The following is an 18,055-nucleotide window of genomic DNA, read 5'->3' as shown; positions in this document are numbered from 1 at the left end:
CAACCCTCCCACTAACAAATGCTGGTGAGAGATGGTTCCTTCCACGTGGAATCATCTTGCACCATACAGAATTCTGTTTTCAAAACATGTAGCTAAATCCCAGAAACCTGTTTCAAAAGATAGAAGCTATGTAAAGAACTGAGTAACACTTAAAAAGAGTCCTGCACTACTTTGCCTTTAGGATCTCCCTTTGTAACCACTTAAACCAACAATAATCGACCAGAACCAATACGGAACCACTCTTCTTTCAGCCTCTATACATCTCATTGTGAGGTACAGAAGAATCTTTCCTTCCAGCTTTGCATCTCCAGCCATCTACCACATCCTACCCTTGACTACAACTACCGTTCGGTGAAGGCGATAAGTTTCTGATCCAAACAACGATAATAGTTGGCAAGGAAATCTAGAGTTAGATTTCTAATGTTCCAATCTGCAATTCCAAGAGAACACTCTCTAACGTGTCATTAGCTGGTTTGTCGCTACAAGGAGGATTGCAAGTCATGTTTGCTCACTTCCCAGAGTTGATCTCATAGCTGTCCGCTGGGAGTGGCCCAAGAATAGGTGCATGGACTGAAACAGGTTGGGGGAAGCGGATTGATGTCATGTTAGAAACTTGATGAAACAATCCAACAAAAACACCACAATACAGACAAGAGAAGAATAAGAACTCCGAGAAAAATCAAGGAGAGAAGAACAAAGCCAGGGGGTATGCCAGATTGGAACCCAGGAAAGGTCTCAGGTCTAATAGTAGCTGAACAGTAGATCCATTTGAAATGTCGGCCATAATGTTTTACATCTCAGGAACACAATTATTAAGTTGGGTCACATTCACGAATCATAATTTTCAGTTCTTAATAAACATACAATTCTTTTGCCTGCGTTGATTTATCAAGGAAAGAAAACCTGGTTCATTACTTTGCAGCAGAAAGCATCACTGAAATCAACGCACAAACCAAATTTCTGCTCTTCTTCTCTTTAGAAGGCAGAAGGTAGAACCCAACATTCTTTCCCGTCAACGGTCCTTTGTACACTTACATAAACCCTATCTCATAGACTCATACAATTCAGCTTCAATATTTCCCAAATTTTGCTAGAGAGTACCTATACGCACATACCTGACAACAGATACGCTTGATCAGTTGCTAGAATTAAGGACGCAGAAGCTATCAAAATCGAATCTTTCCTTGGCAAAGAGCAAGCTTTCGTTTCAAAGGAGGGTAACCAGTATGAAGAGAAGGAGAGCGGCGATGAAGGAGTACTTGAGAGCGGCGAGAATGATGGCGATGGAGATGAAGAACAGCTGCCACAAGACCTGAACGCCCGCCCACGTGAGGAGGCCCGTCAATCCAATGGCCACCATGTTCTCGGGATCCGGGTAGAGGAGGTCGCGCCACCGGACATTGAACGCCGGCCGTCGGTCCCTCTTCAGGTCTCCTCCGCCGTCGCCGGATTCCGTCTCCTCGGCGTCGTCTCTTTTGAGTCCATTGCCCTCTGCAAACACCGCGAAACCCCTACGGGACCTAGGGTTTCGAATAGGGCTTGTGTGGAGAAGGGAAGGGAGCGATCTAGGATCCTTCTTCCAAAGGGCAGTAGGGAGCTGCCTCGGAATCGGAAGAATTTGGGGGAGAAGAACGGAAGCCATACTCCCCACCGTCGACGGCTCCAAAAGAGGCGTATCAGGGAAGGCCTGACTCGAGAGAAGATTGGCCGGCCGGCTGGCTGGGTTTCATAGATGTATCGTTTATTCTGCGATGTAAATATTAGTACATGGACCAAGTTGATCCGGGATTGAACTTATTTTCGAGCTCAAGTTTAAAAGAAAGCCTGAGTCCGAAAATATTTGACTGGATACCTATTTGGCTATAAAAGGCTCAAGATCTTTTCTTCCGGCTGAATCTATCTATAAGGCTAAAAATACGTGCATATCTATGGTAAATGAGTCGCTATAATAAAAATAATGTAATATGGCAAATGTAGTGGTGCATATATGACACACTTTTTAGAAATAGAATACTAAGAGATTTTAAAATCATCTGGAACCTTTTAGACGTTGTTCGTTGCTTACAAATTCATTTGCCTAAAAATAGAATGTATCAAGATACTTGCAGTTTCAAAATTACATTATGTTTGGTTGCTTTTGATTTATTACGAGTGCATTCGATATTGCTTGATTGCCTAAGGAAGGGGGACAAGATCCATCAACCTTGGGCATAGCAAGTGCACCGTTCCTCTTCACAACATCTAACCAACTAGAATCGCCCATACCCGGTGGTGCTGCACCAATCTCCATCTTGTCTGATTGATCTGTCATAAGAGAGGGTTGATCTTTCCTACTAATGATTTCACCTTATCTCCATCCATCCTTGGCCAGAAATTTGGAAATGGAAATGATTGATCTAGCAGGGCCATCAAGCTTAATATGGACTGTTTCAATTACTATGAGTAGGGCTAAATAGGATACAGGAGCAAAATCTACCACTTCAAAAAGTTGAATCATGAGTCAAATTTTTGAAGACCATAACTCAGCCATACAATACTGATTGAGGTGATACTTTTTTGAAATCCAGTAACTTTTCAAGGTCTGCAATGTGGAACCTTCTCCTAAAAAGGGTTATGCCCCTAGCGATCATTTTAAATTCAATCATTTAGGCTATAAAATAGATCGGTCCAATCTTTATTTTTTTTGGAAAAATATTGATTGTACGCATTTTATAATCTAGAAAAAAAATTAGGCGGAGTAATAGAAAACAAAGTTGATATATGAGTCAAGATCTATATCCTCTAAGATTCTAGCTTTTTCATGTTTTTAATAGCTATATTTTTTGGCAAGCTAGTCCTATTTATAGTAGGACAAGAATTCAACCTAAATTATATACAGAAGACCTCACTACTGTTATAAATAGGAGCTATGTACCGACCTAAATTATAAATAGAAAACCTCATTACTATTATAAACAAGAGCTATATACCTCATGTGCCTGAGAATGATCCATTTATTCTTGGCTTCCTTCGCTGTGTGTGCAGCCAGCTCCAAAAGTTGCTTCCAGAATCAAATAAAAATTTCTTGAAAAATGAGTACAAAAGATCAAAATAGATTAGTTTTTTTGTTTTAGTTTCCTCTCACACCTCAATAGCAAGTAGCTGAGAAAAAAAAAATAGATTAGTCCAGGGCATTTAGGCGGGCCCAGGCCAACACGGCTGGGTTGTCACAGCTATTACGTGCCTCTACAAGGCCAGGGCCTCCGCACTAAGGGAACTCCTCATCAGGGTTACTGGGCCCAAGAGCCATGTCGGCCCAGCCTTGGCCATTTGCTTTGACGACAACCCCTCCCTGAACAACCGGAAGTCCAATTCCATGAATGCTCATCTCCGGAAGAAAAAGGGAAACCGATCCAAGGAATTGGAGCTGCCGGTGTGCATCGACGAGAAGAGGGTGGTGCATTAAGGAGGCTCAGGTTGAATTTTAGATGGAATCAGATAGTATTTATTGATGGAATGCCGGTGGACTTGCATGACTAGTGGTTCAGCAGCCCGTCGTGTTCATGTTTCGGACAAGGAGGGCATTGGAGAGCAGGCTGTGGCTGGAGGAGGAGATACTGTGCAAGGAGCAAGTCATGTCTGGCTTCTCTCTATTGATCCAAGCTTTCAAGAGCTCTTGAAGGCTTCTAACTGCTGACTGGTTTGGCTCTTCTTCTGCCTCTCCTTCAGTAGGCCTCTTCTTCTTTTCTGTTTTGTTTCAAAGGACTAGTCGCTGGTTCTTTAGAATATTTTTTTTTTTACTCAAAAAGAAGTTGGAGAAACTTGCTTGTTATTCCGAATAGCGGAAATGTAAATCCTAGGTTCGATTTTGGTTTTTTCCTTCGTTTCCTTTCCTTGTTAAATGTAACTTTTCTATAAAATTTTGTTTCCATTTTGAAATACAACCTTTTGGCATTTCTTGAGGGAAATATTTTTCCATTCCTCGTCTCTCTTGATCAGACTTATATGTTTCGGTAATCGCCTCCGAATGAATTATATCGGTGGGAATACCAAATCCACTTTTAATTTCTTCTGTAGATTTAAGTGATTCGCTTTTAATTCTTGTCGCTTTAATTTTGGTTAGTATCTTAGTGGCATCACAGCCGTATCTAGTATTTTTCTTCTGCTGTAACAGCCATCTCTTCAGAGTCTGTCTGCTTGTTCCAGGAAGTCCCTGTCCTCACCGGTCAATTGTTATCGAGGCTTCAAATTTCAATTGAGTCATGATGGAGATTTGTTTCTGAAACAATAGATTGATATAATGGCAAGGGGACATCTCTGAAGGTGATTCCCCATTATCTACCTGTCCAACTGTTTTTTGGTTGCCAAGTTTCTTTCTAAATTCGTTCTCATAAAATCTCCACAAATATCTCCATCTCAATAGCAATGGCGCCATGCAATTGCACTTTTTTCATCCTTGTCACCATGTGAGTGTTAAAAACTTCATTATTCTTGTGAAGCATAGGCGGCAGATTTGACATTGTTAGTATTAGGATGTAAAGATCTCAAGTGATATGGGCATCAAGTTATACTGATAATTTTATGTGGGTTCAATTGGAGAAACAATGGAGATTTGCTAAGGTTTTAGATTAATTTGTATTGTCAGGTATAAATCTTTTATGGATCCAAGGAGAAAAAATGGAGGTATGGTAAGGTTTTCAATTTAATTTGTATTGATAGGTAAATGATGATTGATTGTATGAATCGCTGCATAAATATTGTAAACATTTTAGCATGGCGCTTTTCAACTCGAGCAAGCAATAGGTCTAATCCTGGTATTCTGAGAGAGAGAGGAAGGGATCCATAGCAAGCCATTTTCATGGGGACGTTCTTCTATCGACTTCTAACCAATTTCGTTTGGAATCTGAATTGCTCGAAAAGTATGGAAAGGGAGTAGCTTTAGCAAAGATCTTTCAAAGGATTACAGTTTCTCTCTGACTTTCCTTTTCATGGGAGAAATGAATCAGACTAAGGATCTTCTCTCGTTAATGAGCAGAATATCTTCTTCATAGACAGACAAGACGTGAACGGATTGCTACTGATATCTCGTATGTGGGGATCACCATGTTCATCATTTCTTCTTCTTCCTTCTTTTTTAACGCAACCATATTCATCAATTCTATTGGCAGCATATTTATTGATCGAACCCTTCTTTTTACTACTATTTGCTGGGATTTATTGTGATATGTATTTGATAAAAACAAGAATGATTCAAGTTTGTGAAGCTAATCCGATATGAATTTTGAAGGACGTATTGGTCGCGGTAGATCTAAATACTTCTTTACCAACTTCCCACCGTAACATTGATGATGCTGTGAAGAAATTAGCTACAGCTAAAAGAAGAATAGAAAGGTACCGCAGGATAATTTTTATGGAGGTACGGAACTAAAACTTGTGCTACTAATAATGAGCATTGAATGCACTTTTATATAAAAAATATTTCTTTCCTCTCCGGGCATCGTGAAACCGCCTACTTTCTCGTTAGCCAATGAATTAAATTATTAACCTACCTTAACAAACTGTAAGGCGCTGCAAATAATGAATATTAACTCATCTTAAAACTCTTGATCAAATCATTACTTTCCTATTTGAAAAGTGCTTTTGCTTCCCTATAGTTACTCTTCCGAATGGCAGGATATAACAGGTAAGTTTACAAATAAATCCCACAGATTTATGGTACTAATGGATTTAGACTATTATTGCAGTATTTTTTGAAATAAAAACGTAAAATTAAAACCGAAGAAACAGAGTCTAAATGTATAGATTCATCAACTATAAGGGCTTATCTGACCGTCCAATATAAACATGAAAGAAACATTAGAGAATTGATTAATAGAAAAAAAATATGACGTCTGAACGCTTGCATTCGGTTTACTCATGATGATTTTGGGCTCTCTCTCTCTCTCTCTAAATCTCTAAAAGGATTATTCAACCCGACAGTCGATGTCCATGGAGACTTTTTTTTTTTTGGTTGTTGGTACAAATGTCGATGGAGATGTTTGGTCAATTGGATATGGATGCAATTTTGAATCACAAGCCTAAACTCGTTGGCATGACAACTCCCAATCTCCGCTAATATATCATTTAAAAAAAACGAGAGAAGTGATGCAGCCAAATATGAAAATATATTTATGAAGTTAGATAAATAATCGAATTTCTTATAGCAATCACATCTATTCATGTAACCTCACACTAATTATCCACTCGCTTGGCAAGCTGGTAATAAGCCAGGGTTAGTCTAACCAAATCAAAGAACATAACTAGGCTCGGCCTAATGGCTGGCCTGAATCAAAATCAGGATGGTATCGGCAGTGGTGAAGGGGGTCACTTACTGTTATGAGACATTCGAAATATGTCGAGTAGTGGCATGGTCCTTCAGGTGAAATATGTTTTAAAAAAGATAAATAGAACTGTAGAATGGATAGCTTTGTATATAATTAGCCACTCTAAGATATCTTATGAGTTGGAAAAAGAGAGTAAAAAAAAAACAATCAATCAGGCTCGTGGGTCGCCCATTGGCAGCACCAAGCCGAAGATATTTCCTAGATAATTCAAGAGGATAATTTCCATTAATTTCCTCGGTTGAAACAATGTCTAGTTATATGCCGGATTCCGCCCATGGAAGGAGCGCACCAAGGACTCTTGTAATGCCCATAGACTGTTACGGTCTTATCTACTTGGGCTCGGCTAAGCCGCCGTACTCGTACTCAAATCGATGTACATGGTACTATGGGCCCATAGTTTGATCAAAGCATAGAGGGAAGGTCCGCGAAAAGGAGGGACCATCCCTAACGAGAGGTACACCCCAGCAGCCCCGGAACCCACCAAGGAGGGGTTGGGCGCTTGCCATATCTTTCCCTCTCATCAACTCAACCACCTCCCATGGGCCTCCTTGCCTTGGTTCGGTGGGCACGCTGCTGGTTTTGGCAATTTCGGTTTCCGAAACCTGTGGGTCTTGTGGATCATACCGATGACCTCGAGACGGGCATCCTGCATTCCTGCTCCCCTCCACAACTTTTGCCCTGCCTTGGGGACCCACCACTCCAATGGGTTCATTTGGACCTCAAAGAACGAGCCTGGGCCATCTTGATACCTTATGGGCTTCAATTCACCTGCCTACCAGGTTGGAACCGATGCTAATTTTACCCTGAACTATGAACAGGGTGGTCCTTCACTAGACAGAGGAAAAAAAAAAAAACCCACCGTGCACATGACGCGCAAGAAGGACCACCAAGCTTTTTAATCTTCCATCTCCGCTGCCAAGACAACATCAAACATTGATTTATTAAAGCAGAAATTAATTTTCCACCCTTCCGATTACTCTAGTGTAACAGAGAGTCCCTGTTTGATGTATTTGTCTTGATCGCAAGTAATAAAAGACTTATGTACGATAAAGATTGGTATAGGAGCATAATATATTAGCTAACATATTAACAAGGTACCAACGGATTTTTCTTTCACGTTGTCCGAGATAACCAAGAGAAAGCATAATATGTTGGAAAACACAAGATTATGAGAACCGCGGGCGTTATAATACTATGGGCCGGAGGCCTCGGCTTTGCTTCAGAATAAGGCCTATCTGGGCTTGCTAGTTGGGATAAAGTGGGCCTTCGAGGGCCGAATGGGGCCACGACTGGACACGATGACGACATTCGCGACGCTTCCTCATCACGCCGACTAAACCCATCCCTATCTCTAACCCATCATACTCTTTTATATATTTCTTCCTCCCCACTCCCCTTGCCGCTGTCCCCAGCACCACAGCTCCGAGGAGGAGGAGGAAGAAGGAAGGAAGGAAGGAGAGCCGACGACGATGTCTGCTTACTGTGGAAAATATCGCGGTAATTCGATACATCCTCTCTCACCTTTCTGATGATGATGGCGTATTCTTTGGCTGATTTTTTTTTTTTTTTTTTTTTTGTTTCTTTGTTTTTTTTGGATGAGAAGGACCTTATTCCTTGTTCCTGGGATGAAAAAGATCCGATTTTTTGTCTTTTTTTTTCTTCATGGGATGAACCTTCTTATTTTCTCCTGGCCTGAAGAAAGACTAGAATTTTTTCCCTTTTTGATTAAACAGATTTGATTTTTTTTCCCTTTTGTTATTGGCTGAACGTTGTTTCTTCTTGGCCTTAAAAAAATCGCTTTCCCCAAGCTTTATTACTTATTGGTTAAGAAAATGATTCGGTGCGTGAACATGAATCTGATCAGATAAACTTTATAACCTAGATTTCGTGAATGTTACTTAGTTGGTTTCCTCTTGATTTGTCTGTATGTTTTTTTTTTGGATTATGGTGATGCCTCTCTGGGGCTTTTCTTCCCCCTTCTTAACCGACTCTACCGCACGTCAAATAACCTAGATCCTTGATGGGGAAAAGGCTAGGTTGGAGGGGTGGTTATATTAATTTGTCGAGACCAATTTTTTGAAATGTAAGTTTTTGGGATTTCTAGAATAAAATCAAGAAATCCAAATAACACCTGTCTTGAGGTTCTGGGTTGTTACACATGATATCAAAGAAGATCCAGTTTATCGGCTGGACTGGACTATGGACTAGGAGATATCATAGGCCCATCCTATTTGGTTGATTGCGGTATTTATTGAATTTGAATAGGTTTGAACTTTTAGTCTCGCGAGGGCTCAATTGTTGTTTAATCTCGCACTACTTATGCACTAGGTAGATCTTGAGTACTTATACAATGTCAATGAGCTCCAAATAACACCTTCTGGTCATCCTTTTTGGATAAAGGTCTAGGTTGTTGCAAATTAAGATGTGGAACCATCAGCAGGATTGAAGACAATAGAGAACAAAATGAAGAAGGCTTTTTGATGCCGCATGCGCCTTGCTCAAAGTTCTACTTTTGTCCCTTTTTAAGTGCATGAGGTAGATGGAATCGCCTTTGAAGTATAGCAAGCGGGTATGTTGATATGTCTGCATTTCATGGTGAAAACAACTAACAACATCATCTCCAAGTAGCCCTTTAGAAAAAAAAAAAATAACGGAACCTAGACGGGCTTTCTCAAGCCCAAACAAGGGCCTGGAACACAGAGTTGTTATGACATGAAAATACATCTGTAGGATAACGAGATATCCTGAATTCATTGTGCATTTGGGGAAGCATCAAAGCTCAAGGGCTTCCTTATATCTAGGGTCCACAATATTAAATTCCATGCACTGACATGGGTATCAAGAGATGAACTTTTAGTATTTTAGAATAGAAAGATTGTAACTTCTGCAGTTGTGTATGTGTTCTCTTGAAATTTTTTTGATACTATTCTAGGTACTGCTGTGCATGTGAAAATGTGTGGCATAAACTTGTTTTATGTAGCTGAGTTATCGACGCTAGAAAATGTAAGAAACAACAGTAATAATGATAATTCTTGTGGTCTCATGTATTCATAGTAGATGAAGAATCCTGATTTTACATGAAAGTTTTTTGCCAAATATCCAGCTTTAAGGCTAAGGAGTGCACTTGGCGTGGTTTGGCAGTTCTATGGCTCTTTTTGGGTAAAAATTGGTTCTTATTAGGAATTAGAACTTAACTTGCCTTCCGGGTGCAACAAACATACACAGTTTTTTTGTTGTTGTTGCTGCTCTCTAAGTTAGAATGCAAAAACAGAAACTGACCTTTTTCCATACTGCAGCCCTTGGTCCAATCTGTCTCTACATGAACCTTTTTTTTCTCCACAAAAGCTTTGATCTGTGATCTAACAATTTCAGATAATCTTACTGGACCAATAACCATAAGGATTTCTGGCTGAACGTGATTCCTAGCTCTTCTCAGTGCAGGTTTATGCAAATCTCTTTTCACCTTCAATTTTGGTTCATCATGTTTTGGCTCTGTGTTGTTTTAGGTGTTGCAGATATTTGATCTTTTGGATGGTCCTAACTTCTGATTTGCTGTCATGCTGGTTTGCCATTACTATCCTTGTGAGCTGCTGATGCTCACATTTTCTTAGTGGTTATTTATTGTAGCATTTTTCAAAGCCTGCTTTTACATGTCTTGGCCCTTGGCTTTGCATTTATCTTAGTCTGTTTGCTGCCTGTGTAAACACAATTCAGACGTTTCCTTCTTATCACTTAATCAAAGTCAAAGGGTTATATTTTGTGGCCTTTTCGATTCGCCATCACAATCAGCTATAGCTTTCTCAATATCTGTAGTCAAGTGGGGTCGCCTATATCTAGTTGCTGTCATCATGGTATAAATGGATAAAATATTTATGTTGTTCAGATGCTTGCTCAACTCCTTTGGAATTCTATCTTACTAAAATCTTTACACCCTGCCTTGCCGGTGCAAAAGAAAATGTGCTTTTTTTCTTCTCTCTTTTTGAAGACCGTCATTATCTCAGCCTTTATATTTCTCTTGAAATATATTATTTTTTCAGTATATCTTGTTAGATAATTCAGGTCAGGCTGACCTGTTGGTGTATGATTTGTAAGCTCCTGCCTTTATTTTTTCGCAAGATGGATTCTAATTTCCCTTTTCTTGCAGATGAACTTATTGCCAATGCAGCTTACATTGCCACCCCAGGTAAGGGGATTCTCGCAGCTGATGAGTCCACTGGCACCATAGGCAAACGTCTTGCCAGCATCAATGTGGAGAACGTCGAAGCCAATCGCCGTGCTTTGCGCGAGCTCCTTTTCTGCACACCGGGTGCTCTACAATACCTCTGCGGCGTCATCCTTTTTGAAGAGACCCTTTACCAGAAGACAGCTGATGGGAAACCGTTTGTCGAAGTCCTCAAGGAAGGGGGGGTCCTCCCTGGTATCAAGGTAGACAAGGGTACCGTCGAGCTTGCTGGTACCAATGGTGAGACCACAACACAAGGCCATGATGATCTTGGCAAGCGCTGCGCCAAGTACTATGAGGCAGGGGCTCGTTTTGCCAAGTGGCGGGCTGTCCTGAAGATTGGCCCAACTGAGCCATCCCAGCTTGCAATTAATGAGAATGCTAACGGTTTGGCTCGATATGCCATCATCTGCCAGGAGAATGGCCTTGTTCCAATTGTGGAGCCTGAGATCCTTGTTGATGGGCCCCATGACATCAATCGCTGTGCTGAGGTGACGGAGCGGGTGCTTGCTGCTTGTTATAAGGCACTGAACGATCACCATGTTCTCTTGGAAGGAAGTTTATTGAAGCCTAACATGGTGACTCCTGGGTCAGACTCAAAGAAGGTAGCCCCAGAGATTGTGGCTGAGTGCACGGTGCGTGCTCTCCTGAGAACTGTCCCGGCAGCTGTTCCAGCCATCGTCTTCCTTTCTGGCGGTCAAAGTGAGGAGGAGGCTACTTTGAACCTGAATGCGATGAACCAGCTTAAGGGGAAGAAGCCATGGTCCCTCTCTTTCTCATTCGGCCGTGCGCTGCAGCAGAGCACGCTCAAGACATGGGCTGGAAAGGAGGAGAATGTTGAGAAGGCCAGGGCTGCTTTCCTCTCTAGGTGCAAGGCGAATTCAGAGGCCACCCTAGGGGCATACAAGGGAGATGCTGGCAGGGGAGAAGGTGTCTCAGAGAGCCTCCATGTCAAGGACTACAAGTACTGATTCTGGTTCCTCTAGGTTTCTGGTCTGTTGATGAGTAATGGAGAAAAGTATCTAGTTGTTTAGTACTTAGCCAAGTGTCTTGTGAGAATTTAATAACCTGAGGCTTTTGGTACCTCGGCAGGTATGAGTCTCGAATGTTTGCTTCTCTTCTTGTATACAGTTCGGTTCTCTCTTTTCCTATCCCAACGCCAATGGTTTCTTCTCTGTAACAAGGTCCTTTTTGAATACGAGTCTATGCCATGTATGATTATCGTCTTTGCTGAATCTTGCTGTTCTTTATGTTCATGTTTTCCTGTGATTCTGGATTTCCAATACTAGTGCATTTAACTTGCTTGTGTTGTTTGCAAGCTTAATTTCGACTTTGGCTGTCTCTCTTGGAGTCCTATTTAATCCATAATGCAACTACTGTCGAAGTGGTGATCGATCAATTGTCTGCTTCTTCTATTTCTCTTATGGCTGACAGAAATGTGGGGCCATGTGTCTCTGTCTTGCGATACCAACTTGTTGGCCTTGGTGTTTATGCTTCATTCAGAGGTGAATCGAATTTTCCGAAGCCTCCTCTATCTGCCTATATGCTTTGGTAGCTGCGCCTGGTGTTTAGATTCATAAAGAAAAATGACATCGAGGCAATGTAAGCGGAACTGCATAAGATTTCTTGGTCTTCATGTTGAATCATGTGGGTCCTTATGATTTCATTCCCAGAGTCATCTCAGTACATGAAATACCTTGATCTGTTTTCTTGTTGCCGATTTTAGCTGTATTTTGCACTTCATTTTTCTCTTCCCTTTTTGGTGGAAACTTCGCTCGCACCTCGCGTGCGCACTGGAGAAGAGCTTTACGATCAACGCGCGCGCTGCGAGTGAGTGCTGCTCAATCGGTCCCTGTCTGCAGAACTCCCCAAGAAATAGAAAATATAGTGGCATTTTATCGTTGATTAGCACAGAATTTATTTTGCAAGTATTGATACCGAAGCTGTATTTAGAGAATTATATAGCCATGTTCATTGCCACGGCTACGAGCATACAATAAGAAAGCTGTAAATGAGTCGGAGTTGACTCGTAATCCAACCCAAATTGTTTAGACCTGATCAAACTTATTTTTGAAAATCTCTTGAGTTCTGGCCGAGTTTGAGTACTGGTTGAGTTTAAATATTAGACTCGTTCCGTATACCGGATAAGGCATACTTCATGGACCTTAACTTGATCTGACCCTATCCGTATATTATATACGTATATTCTGAGTCTTTCTATTAATTACTCGATCCAATGTGATCTAAATTGACCTGAAGAAAGTATTTTGGACCATTTTTCTTTTTCTCTATTAAGATAGAAGTGCTCAAACTAATCTAATTATATTAAGAAAGCCAGCTATTGAGGTTATTGACCTCTTGAAGCGTATTGCATTCTGGATAAACATTAATTCATAAGTTTACCGTATAAATAAATGATGTTATAGCAGTCAAAATTTAGTTTGATTCAGATGTAAGAACAAAACTTCTTTTATAAAATTTTTTAATAAACAAATGTAGACCTAGTCCCGAACCTCGTCCCAGGCCTTAATATTTTGTATTTGTCTGATGATACATGATCCCAATCGGATTCAAACGACATGCTAGATCTAAAATATTTTCTATGGACTTGAATTGACTGGAGCAGATAATCTAGTAGATTGGGTCCGGATCCAGCATCAAGATCGGTACATAAAACTAACTTGCTTCAAGTATGCGCAAGTCCAATCCGACCCATTTGCAGCTTTGTATAATAATAATTTATAATGCTGGAATTAGGATAGGGCCGTAGCCTATCAAATGGTTCCCATGGATTCATTACACAATTTTTTTGTCCAATGCGCTGATTAGCAAATTCTGGATTTCTTTTTGGCCTGACCCTCCGGAAAGAGCAGTCCGGCTGCAGGTGGCCGATCCCGTCACACGGGAGGCATACGGCCTCCATGCTCTTGCAGGCAAACGAAGTGCGATCTCGGGATCCGACAGAGTCGCAAGGTCTAGGTGCACCGCCGGCGGCCGGCGTAGTTAGTCTTTAGTCACCTGCTCGATCACCATCTTCTTGGTGCAGAGGTCAAGCTGCAAGGCGATGTTCTTAGGTGCCATCTTATCCCGATACTCCCAAAACAACCATAGGAATCTCATCGAAACAACCACCGTCTTGTTCGCCTCTGCTGCCGAGACGAAGTTTGGCCGCTAATTAAGCCTCGAGCGCAAGCACCTAGCCGGCGAACGTCCATGGTCCCAGGACCCAAACTACAAGCATCACCCATTAATCCGGAACCAAAACGGAAGTGAAAGACTTCCTCGCGTGCCTCAAGCAGCTAAAACTGGTGGCTTTAGCTGCCGCTTTTGCTTGAGCTCATGCATCGACGAACGTCGGTGGTGACCGGCAGCCGAGGAAACTTCCATCGTCAAAGATGATGTTCAGTCCACATCAGCTGGCGTAAGATAACGAGTCCCCCACCGCCGGCGAGGCATGCCCCCTGCGCGACATCTGCGGACGACCGTGACATAGGTCGATGTCCTCACTAGAGCCCACTCCCTTGCTCGATTCCTCGCCGATGCTCCATCGTTATCCTTGTATTGCCATCAATTTTGTCGGTGTGGTCTCTCGGGACCCACCTCATTTGATTAAAACAAAAATAAGAACGAAACTGCGGTTTGGGTGGGGTTATCTCAAAAAACAAAGAAATCGTGAGTCTCGGGACTCTATGAAAACGGGGGGGAAAAAAAAAACCACTAGCTGATATTCCAGTATATTATTCTGGGTACTACATATTAGATAGATTGTTAAAAAAAATTCTTCTCTATTAATTATTCCAAACATTGATGATATATTCTCTATTTTGTTATTTATTGTTAAAATTTATCTTATTAATAATGAATATTTTTATTATGAAAATTAAGATTAAATTTTGTTGATATTTGTGCAGTTTTTAGTTGAACTAAAAATTATGTTATTATTCTAAATAGTAAAAGTTTTTAGCTGAATTATGTTTCATAATTTTTTTCTCTATATATAAGATTTGATTATTTTGCCTATTAATTGTTTGAATAGTTTACACAAGAGAAGAAATCGGACGGCAAAACAATATTTGACGAACCAGAGTAATCATACCTTTCAGTGTCATTGGACCTCCCACGCATCGTCATATCATGTCCCTAGACATAGACAGCCCGATTTTGTCGCAAAAACATTTAAAAATTACGAGCTATGATATGCTCCACTGTTTCATCAAGAAAGGAGGCGAAACTAGGGCAATAATGCCTTAGAATTAAATGTAGCGCTCTTGAACAAGTGGATTGGCATCATTTTCAAAAGTGAGGGAATGAGAGATGCTGGCCACGCTTGCTGCGGAGTCTGTTGCTGGAGCCTATGAGCTGCTTGAATTACTTCTAAGCTGCTTCGGTTAGCACGTGTCTGGGCTTCTGACCTAAAGTTTCTTTTCAAACCCAGCCCGAGCCTGAGCACGTGCCTAGGCACAAGCTGAAGCCCAATCAGTTCCAACCGAATAAAGCTATTTGTACCAAAAGGCTAGGCGTTGGCTCGATTTACCCATAATACTCGTTGCCCGGCCCGAAAGATTCATGGTAAAAGATCGTAATAATGAATTGGAATCAAGATCAGGCCAGGTTCTGGGCTCATGTTTTGGGCTAGAAATTGGGCTTGGGCCTGGACTCGCATCAACCCAAGCGTGGCACGAACTTTATTGAGGTCTTATTTTAAAATTTAAATCCATGCCCGACTCAAACAATCCAGGCCTATTTGACAGCATGACACGAGACCGGCCCAACCAGGGAGGTCTCTGGCCAGCCTGGGCCCGTTTCCAGCCCGTTAGTCGTCCGGTCCGCTACGGCCCCATTGGCATTTGGGAGGAACCACTTCTCGCCTGCTCCTTGGACCGTTGCACCAGTTTCACCCTCGTCTCATTTAAAAGCCCGTTCCGAGGGGGCAGATCGAAGCTTCTGTTCGCAATTATTTCGGATGCTAAAGGCACGTTGTTGGAGCAGAAAAGTTTGGCCCCTGATTGGTATCTCCGACCCACTCTCTTAGCGCAAGCTGCATCGTACACATGTTCTAGAGGCGTTCCACCCTGGAATTTCACCATTTCTTCGTGTCCTTGGCGCTATGCTTTCCAGAAGGAACCATTTAATTCGTGAACTAAAAATCCAGTAGCCATTAATGATCTAGAGACCCCGTTTCCCCTTTGAGTTTTCGCATCCTTTATTTCCACTTTTTCCCTTTTCGCCGCTTTTCGATGTGCAGCTCTTCATTCACCAAAAAGAAAAAAAAAAGTGCAACTCCATGATTTCCACCGCTTTCTCCACCTGAAAAGCCCAGACGGAACTCACTGCCGCAAACTCGGTCCTCACCTCGCCTCCCCAATCAGTCGGTCATGCACCACCGCACCCTCCTGGAGATTGGTGAGTGTGGGGAGGAGTTCGGAACGAGGGTGCGGTCTGGTCTTGTTGTTGCATGTTTTCTATGACCGAGGTCTCTTAATAACTCGTCTCCTCTTATATTTACTCACTCACAGGGTCACAGGTTAAGTTAGCTTAGAACCACTATATCGGGCTGGTGGCAGCTGGGCCGGTGCAGCACATTAATACTCCCAACGGTTTTTTCCAGCATCACTTTTTATTTATTATACGTCCTACGATCGTCTCCCATACTACTTTATCACACTACCACCGGGGGTCCTCTCCTGGTACTCCACCACGCTAGCTACCCTCATGGTCATGGCTTCCCTTCTGTCCTCCTCCTCGGCGTCCCCTTCTCCTTCCCACCTTAAGCTTTTCTTCACAGCACTAGCCTTCATGCTCTCCCTCCTGGTCCTTCTAGTCTTCAACAAGAACAGAAACACGAAGAAGAAGAGTGCAGCCCTCAACCTGCCCCCCGGCCCGCCGGGTTGGCCCATCGTCGGCAACCTCTTCCAGGTGGCCCTCTCCGGGAAGCTCTTCATCCACCTGGCCCGCGACCTCTTCAAGGAGTACGGCCCCATCTTCACCCTCCGCATGGGCGCCCGTACTCTCATAGTCATCAGCACGCCGGAGCTGGCCCACGAGGCCCTCATCGAGAAAGGCCAGCTCTTCGCCTCCCGCCCCGCCGAGAACCCCACCCGCACCATCTTCAGCTGCGACAAGTTCACCGTAAACTCCGCCGTCTACGGCCCCGAGTGGCGCTCCCTCCGCCGCAACATGGTCTCCGGCATGCTCTCCACCGCCCGCCTCCGCGAGTTCCACCCCGTGCGCTCCGCCGCAATGGACCGCTTCATCGACCGTCTCCGCGCCGAGGCCGAGGCCTCCGGCGGCGCCGTCTGGGTCCTCCGCAACGCCCGCTTCGCCTTCTTCTGCATTCTCCTCGCCATGACCTTCGGCCTGCACCTCGACGAGGACGACATCGTCCGCATCGACGCCGTCATGAAGAAGGTCCTCCTCACCCTCAACCCCCGCATCGACGACTACCTCCCCTTCCTCGGCTTCCTCTTCCACAAACAACGCCGCCATGCTTTGCAGGTCCGCAGAGAACAGATCGACACCGTCCTCCCTCTCATCGAGAAAAGAAGAGCGATCCTTAAAGACCCGAGGGTCGACCCTTCCGCCGCGCCATTCTCATACCTCGACTCGCTCCTCGACCTCAAGGTGGACGGCCGGAGCGCCGCCGCCCCCTCCGAGGAGGAGCTCGTCACCCTCTGCTCCGAGTTCATCAACGGCGGCACCGACACCACCGCCACCGCCATCGAGTGGGGCATCGCCCGCCTCATCGAGGACCCGTCCAGGCAGGCCCGGATCCACGACGAGATACTCGCCGTGTGCGGCGACCGCCCGGTCGACGAGCGGGACACCGAGAAGATGGTATACCTCCAGGCCTTTGTCAAAGAACTCCTGCGAAAGCACCCACCCACCTACTTCTCCTTGACCCACGCGGCGATCCAGCCAGCCAAGCTGGGCGGATACGATATCCCGACCAACGCCAACTTGGATATCTTCCTGCCCACGATAGCGGAGGATCCCAGGTTCTGGTCGAACCCGACGGAGTTCAACCCGGACCGGTTCTTAACGGGCGGGGAGATAGCCGACATGACGGGGGTGACAGGGATCCGGATGATACCCTTCGGAGCCGGGCGGAGGATATGCCCGGGATTGGGGATGGGGACCACCCACATCACGCTCCTGGTGGCCCGGGCGGTGCAGGCCTTCGAGTGGCGGGCCCACCCCTCCCAGCCCACGCTGGACTTTGGGGACAACGTGGAGTTCACCGTGGTCATGCGCACGCATCTCCTGGCCATGGTCAAGCCCAGGAAGTAGCACCATGCAAGTTCAAAATTATTATCCAGTCTGTGAGACCAGTTGTACGTTTTAATCTCTTTCTTATCGTAACACTTTCAGTCATGCATGCATGCTGTATGCCTATTTATGTGCGCGTCATGGGAAAGAAACCAGTGTCAGTAACCATAACGGTTTGTCTTTACCAAGAAAAAAAAAAAACAAA

General features: G+C 43.7%; 3 protein-coding genes across 4 annotated transcripts; 2 read left to right on the top strand and 1 right to left on the bottom strand.

Annotated features, from left to right (window-relative positions):
* Positions 1 to 809: 809 nt before the first annotated feature.
* LOC103695603 (uncharacterized) lies at positions 810 to 1,754 on the bottom strand. The gene has a single exon (XM_088720722.2). The coding sequence runs from the start codon at positions 1,640 to 1,642 to the stop codon at positions 1,208 to 1,210; it is 435 nt and encodes a 144-aa protein (XP_088576848.2). The 5' UTR covers positions 1,643 to 1,754; the 3' UTR covers positions 810 to 1,207.
* A 5,961-nt stretch (positions 1,755 to 7,715) lies between these two features.
* On the top strand, positions 7,716 to 11,819 carry LOC103695602 (fructose-bisphosphate aldolase 1, cytoplasmic-like). 2 transcript variants are annotated; one of them, XM_008776970.5, is made up of 2 exons: positions 7,716 to 7,859; positions 10,507 to 11,819. In XM_008776970.5, the coding sequence occupies exons 1-2, from the start codon at positions 7,832 to 7,834 to the stop codon at positions 11,553 to 11,555; spliced, it is 1,077 nt and encodes a 358-aa protein (XP_008775192.1). In that variant the 5' UTR covers positions 7,716 to 7,831; the 3' UTR covers positions 11,556 to 11,819. The 2 variants fall into 2 exon arrangements, with proteins under 2 accessions (XP_008775192.1, XP_088576847.1); XM_088720721.2 differs by lacking the exon at positions 7,716 to 7,859 and adding an exon at positions 8,763 to 8,931 and having other exon boundaries at positions 9,735 to 11,819.
* A 4,302-nt stretch (positions 11,820 to 16,121) lies between these two features.
* CYP77A4 (cytochrome P450, family 77, subfamily A, polypeptide 4) lies at positions 16,122 to 18,055 on the top strand. Its single transcript, XM_008776969.6, has one exon. It carries the CDS (start codon positions 16,297 to 16,299, stop codon positions 17,869 to 17,871), a length of 1,575 nt encoding a protein of 524 aa, XP_008775191.1. The 5' UTR covers positions 16,122 to 16,296; the 3' UTR covers positions 17,872 to 18,055.

This window comes from Phoenix dactylifera, chromosome 4, assembly GCF_051530095.1.
Source record: "Phoenix dactylifera cultivar Ajwa chromosome 4, Ajwa_hap1_PhDact_Kaust_v1.1, whole genome shotgun sequence".
NCBI lineage: Eukaryota > Viridiplantae > Streptophyta > Magnoliopsida > Arecales > Arecaceae > Phoenix > Phoenix dactylifera.
This window is presented reverse-complemented; position numbering and strand designations above follow the sequence as displayed.

What these genes read in the sequence shown, in the direction of transcription:
- LOC103695603 (XM_088720722.2), bottom strand. Translation starts at nt 1,642, where the DNA reads ATGGCTTCCGTTCTTCTCCCCCAAATTCTTCCGATTCCGAGGCAGCTC.
- LOC103695602 (XM_088720721.2), top strand. Translation starts at nt 10,443, where the DNA reads ATGATTTGTAAGCTCCTGCCTTTATTTTTTCGCAAGATGGATTCTAAT.
- CYP77A4 (XM_008776969.6), top strand. Translation starts at nt 16,297, where the DNA reads ATGGTCATGGCTTCCCTTCTGTCCTCCTCCTCGGCGTCCCCTTCTCCT.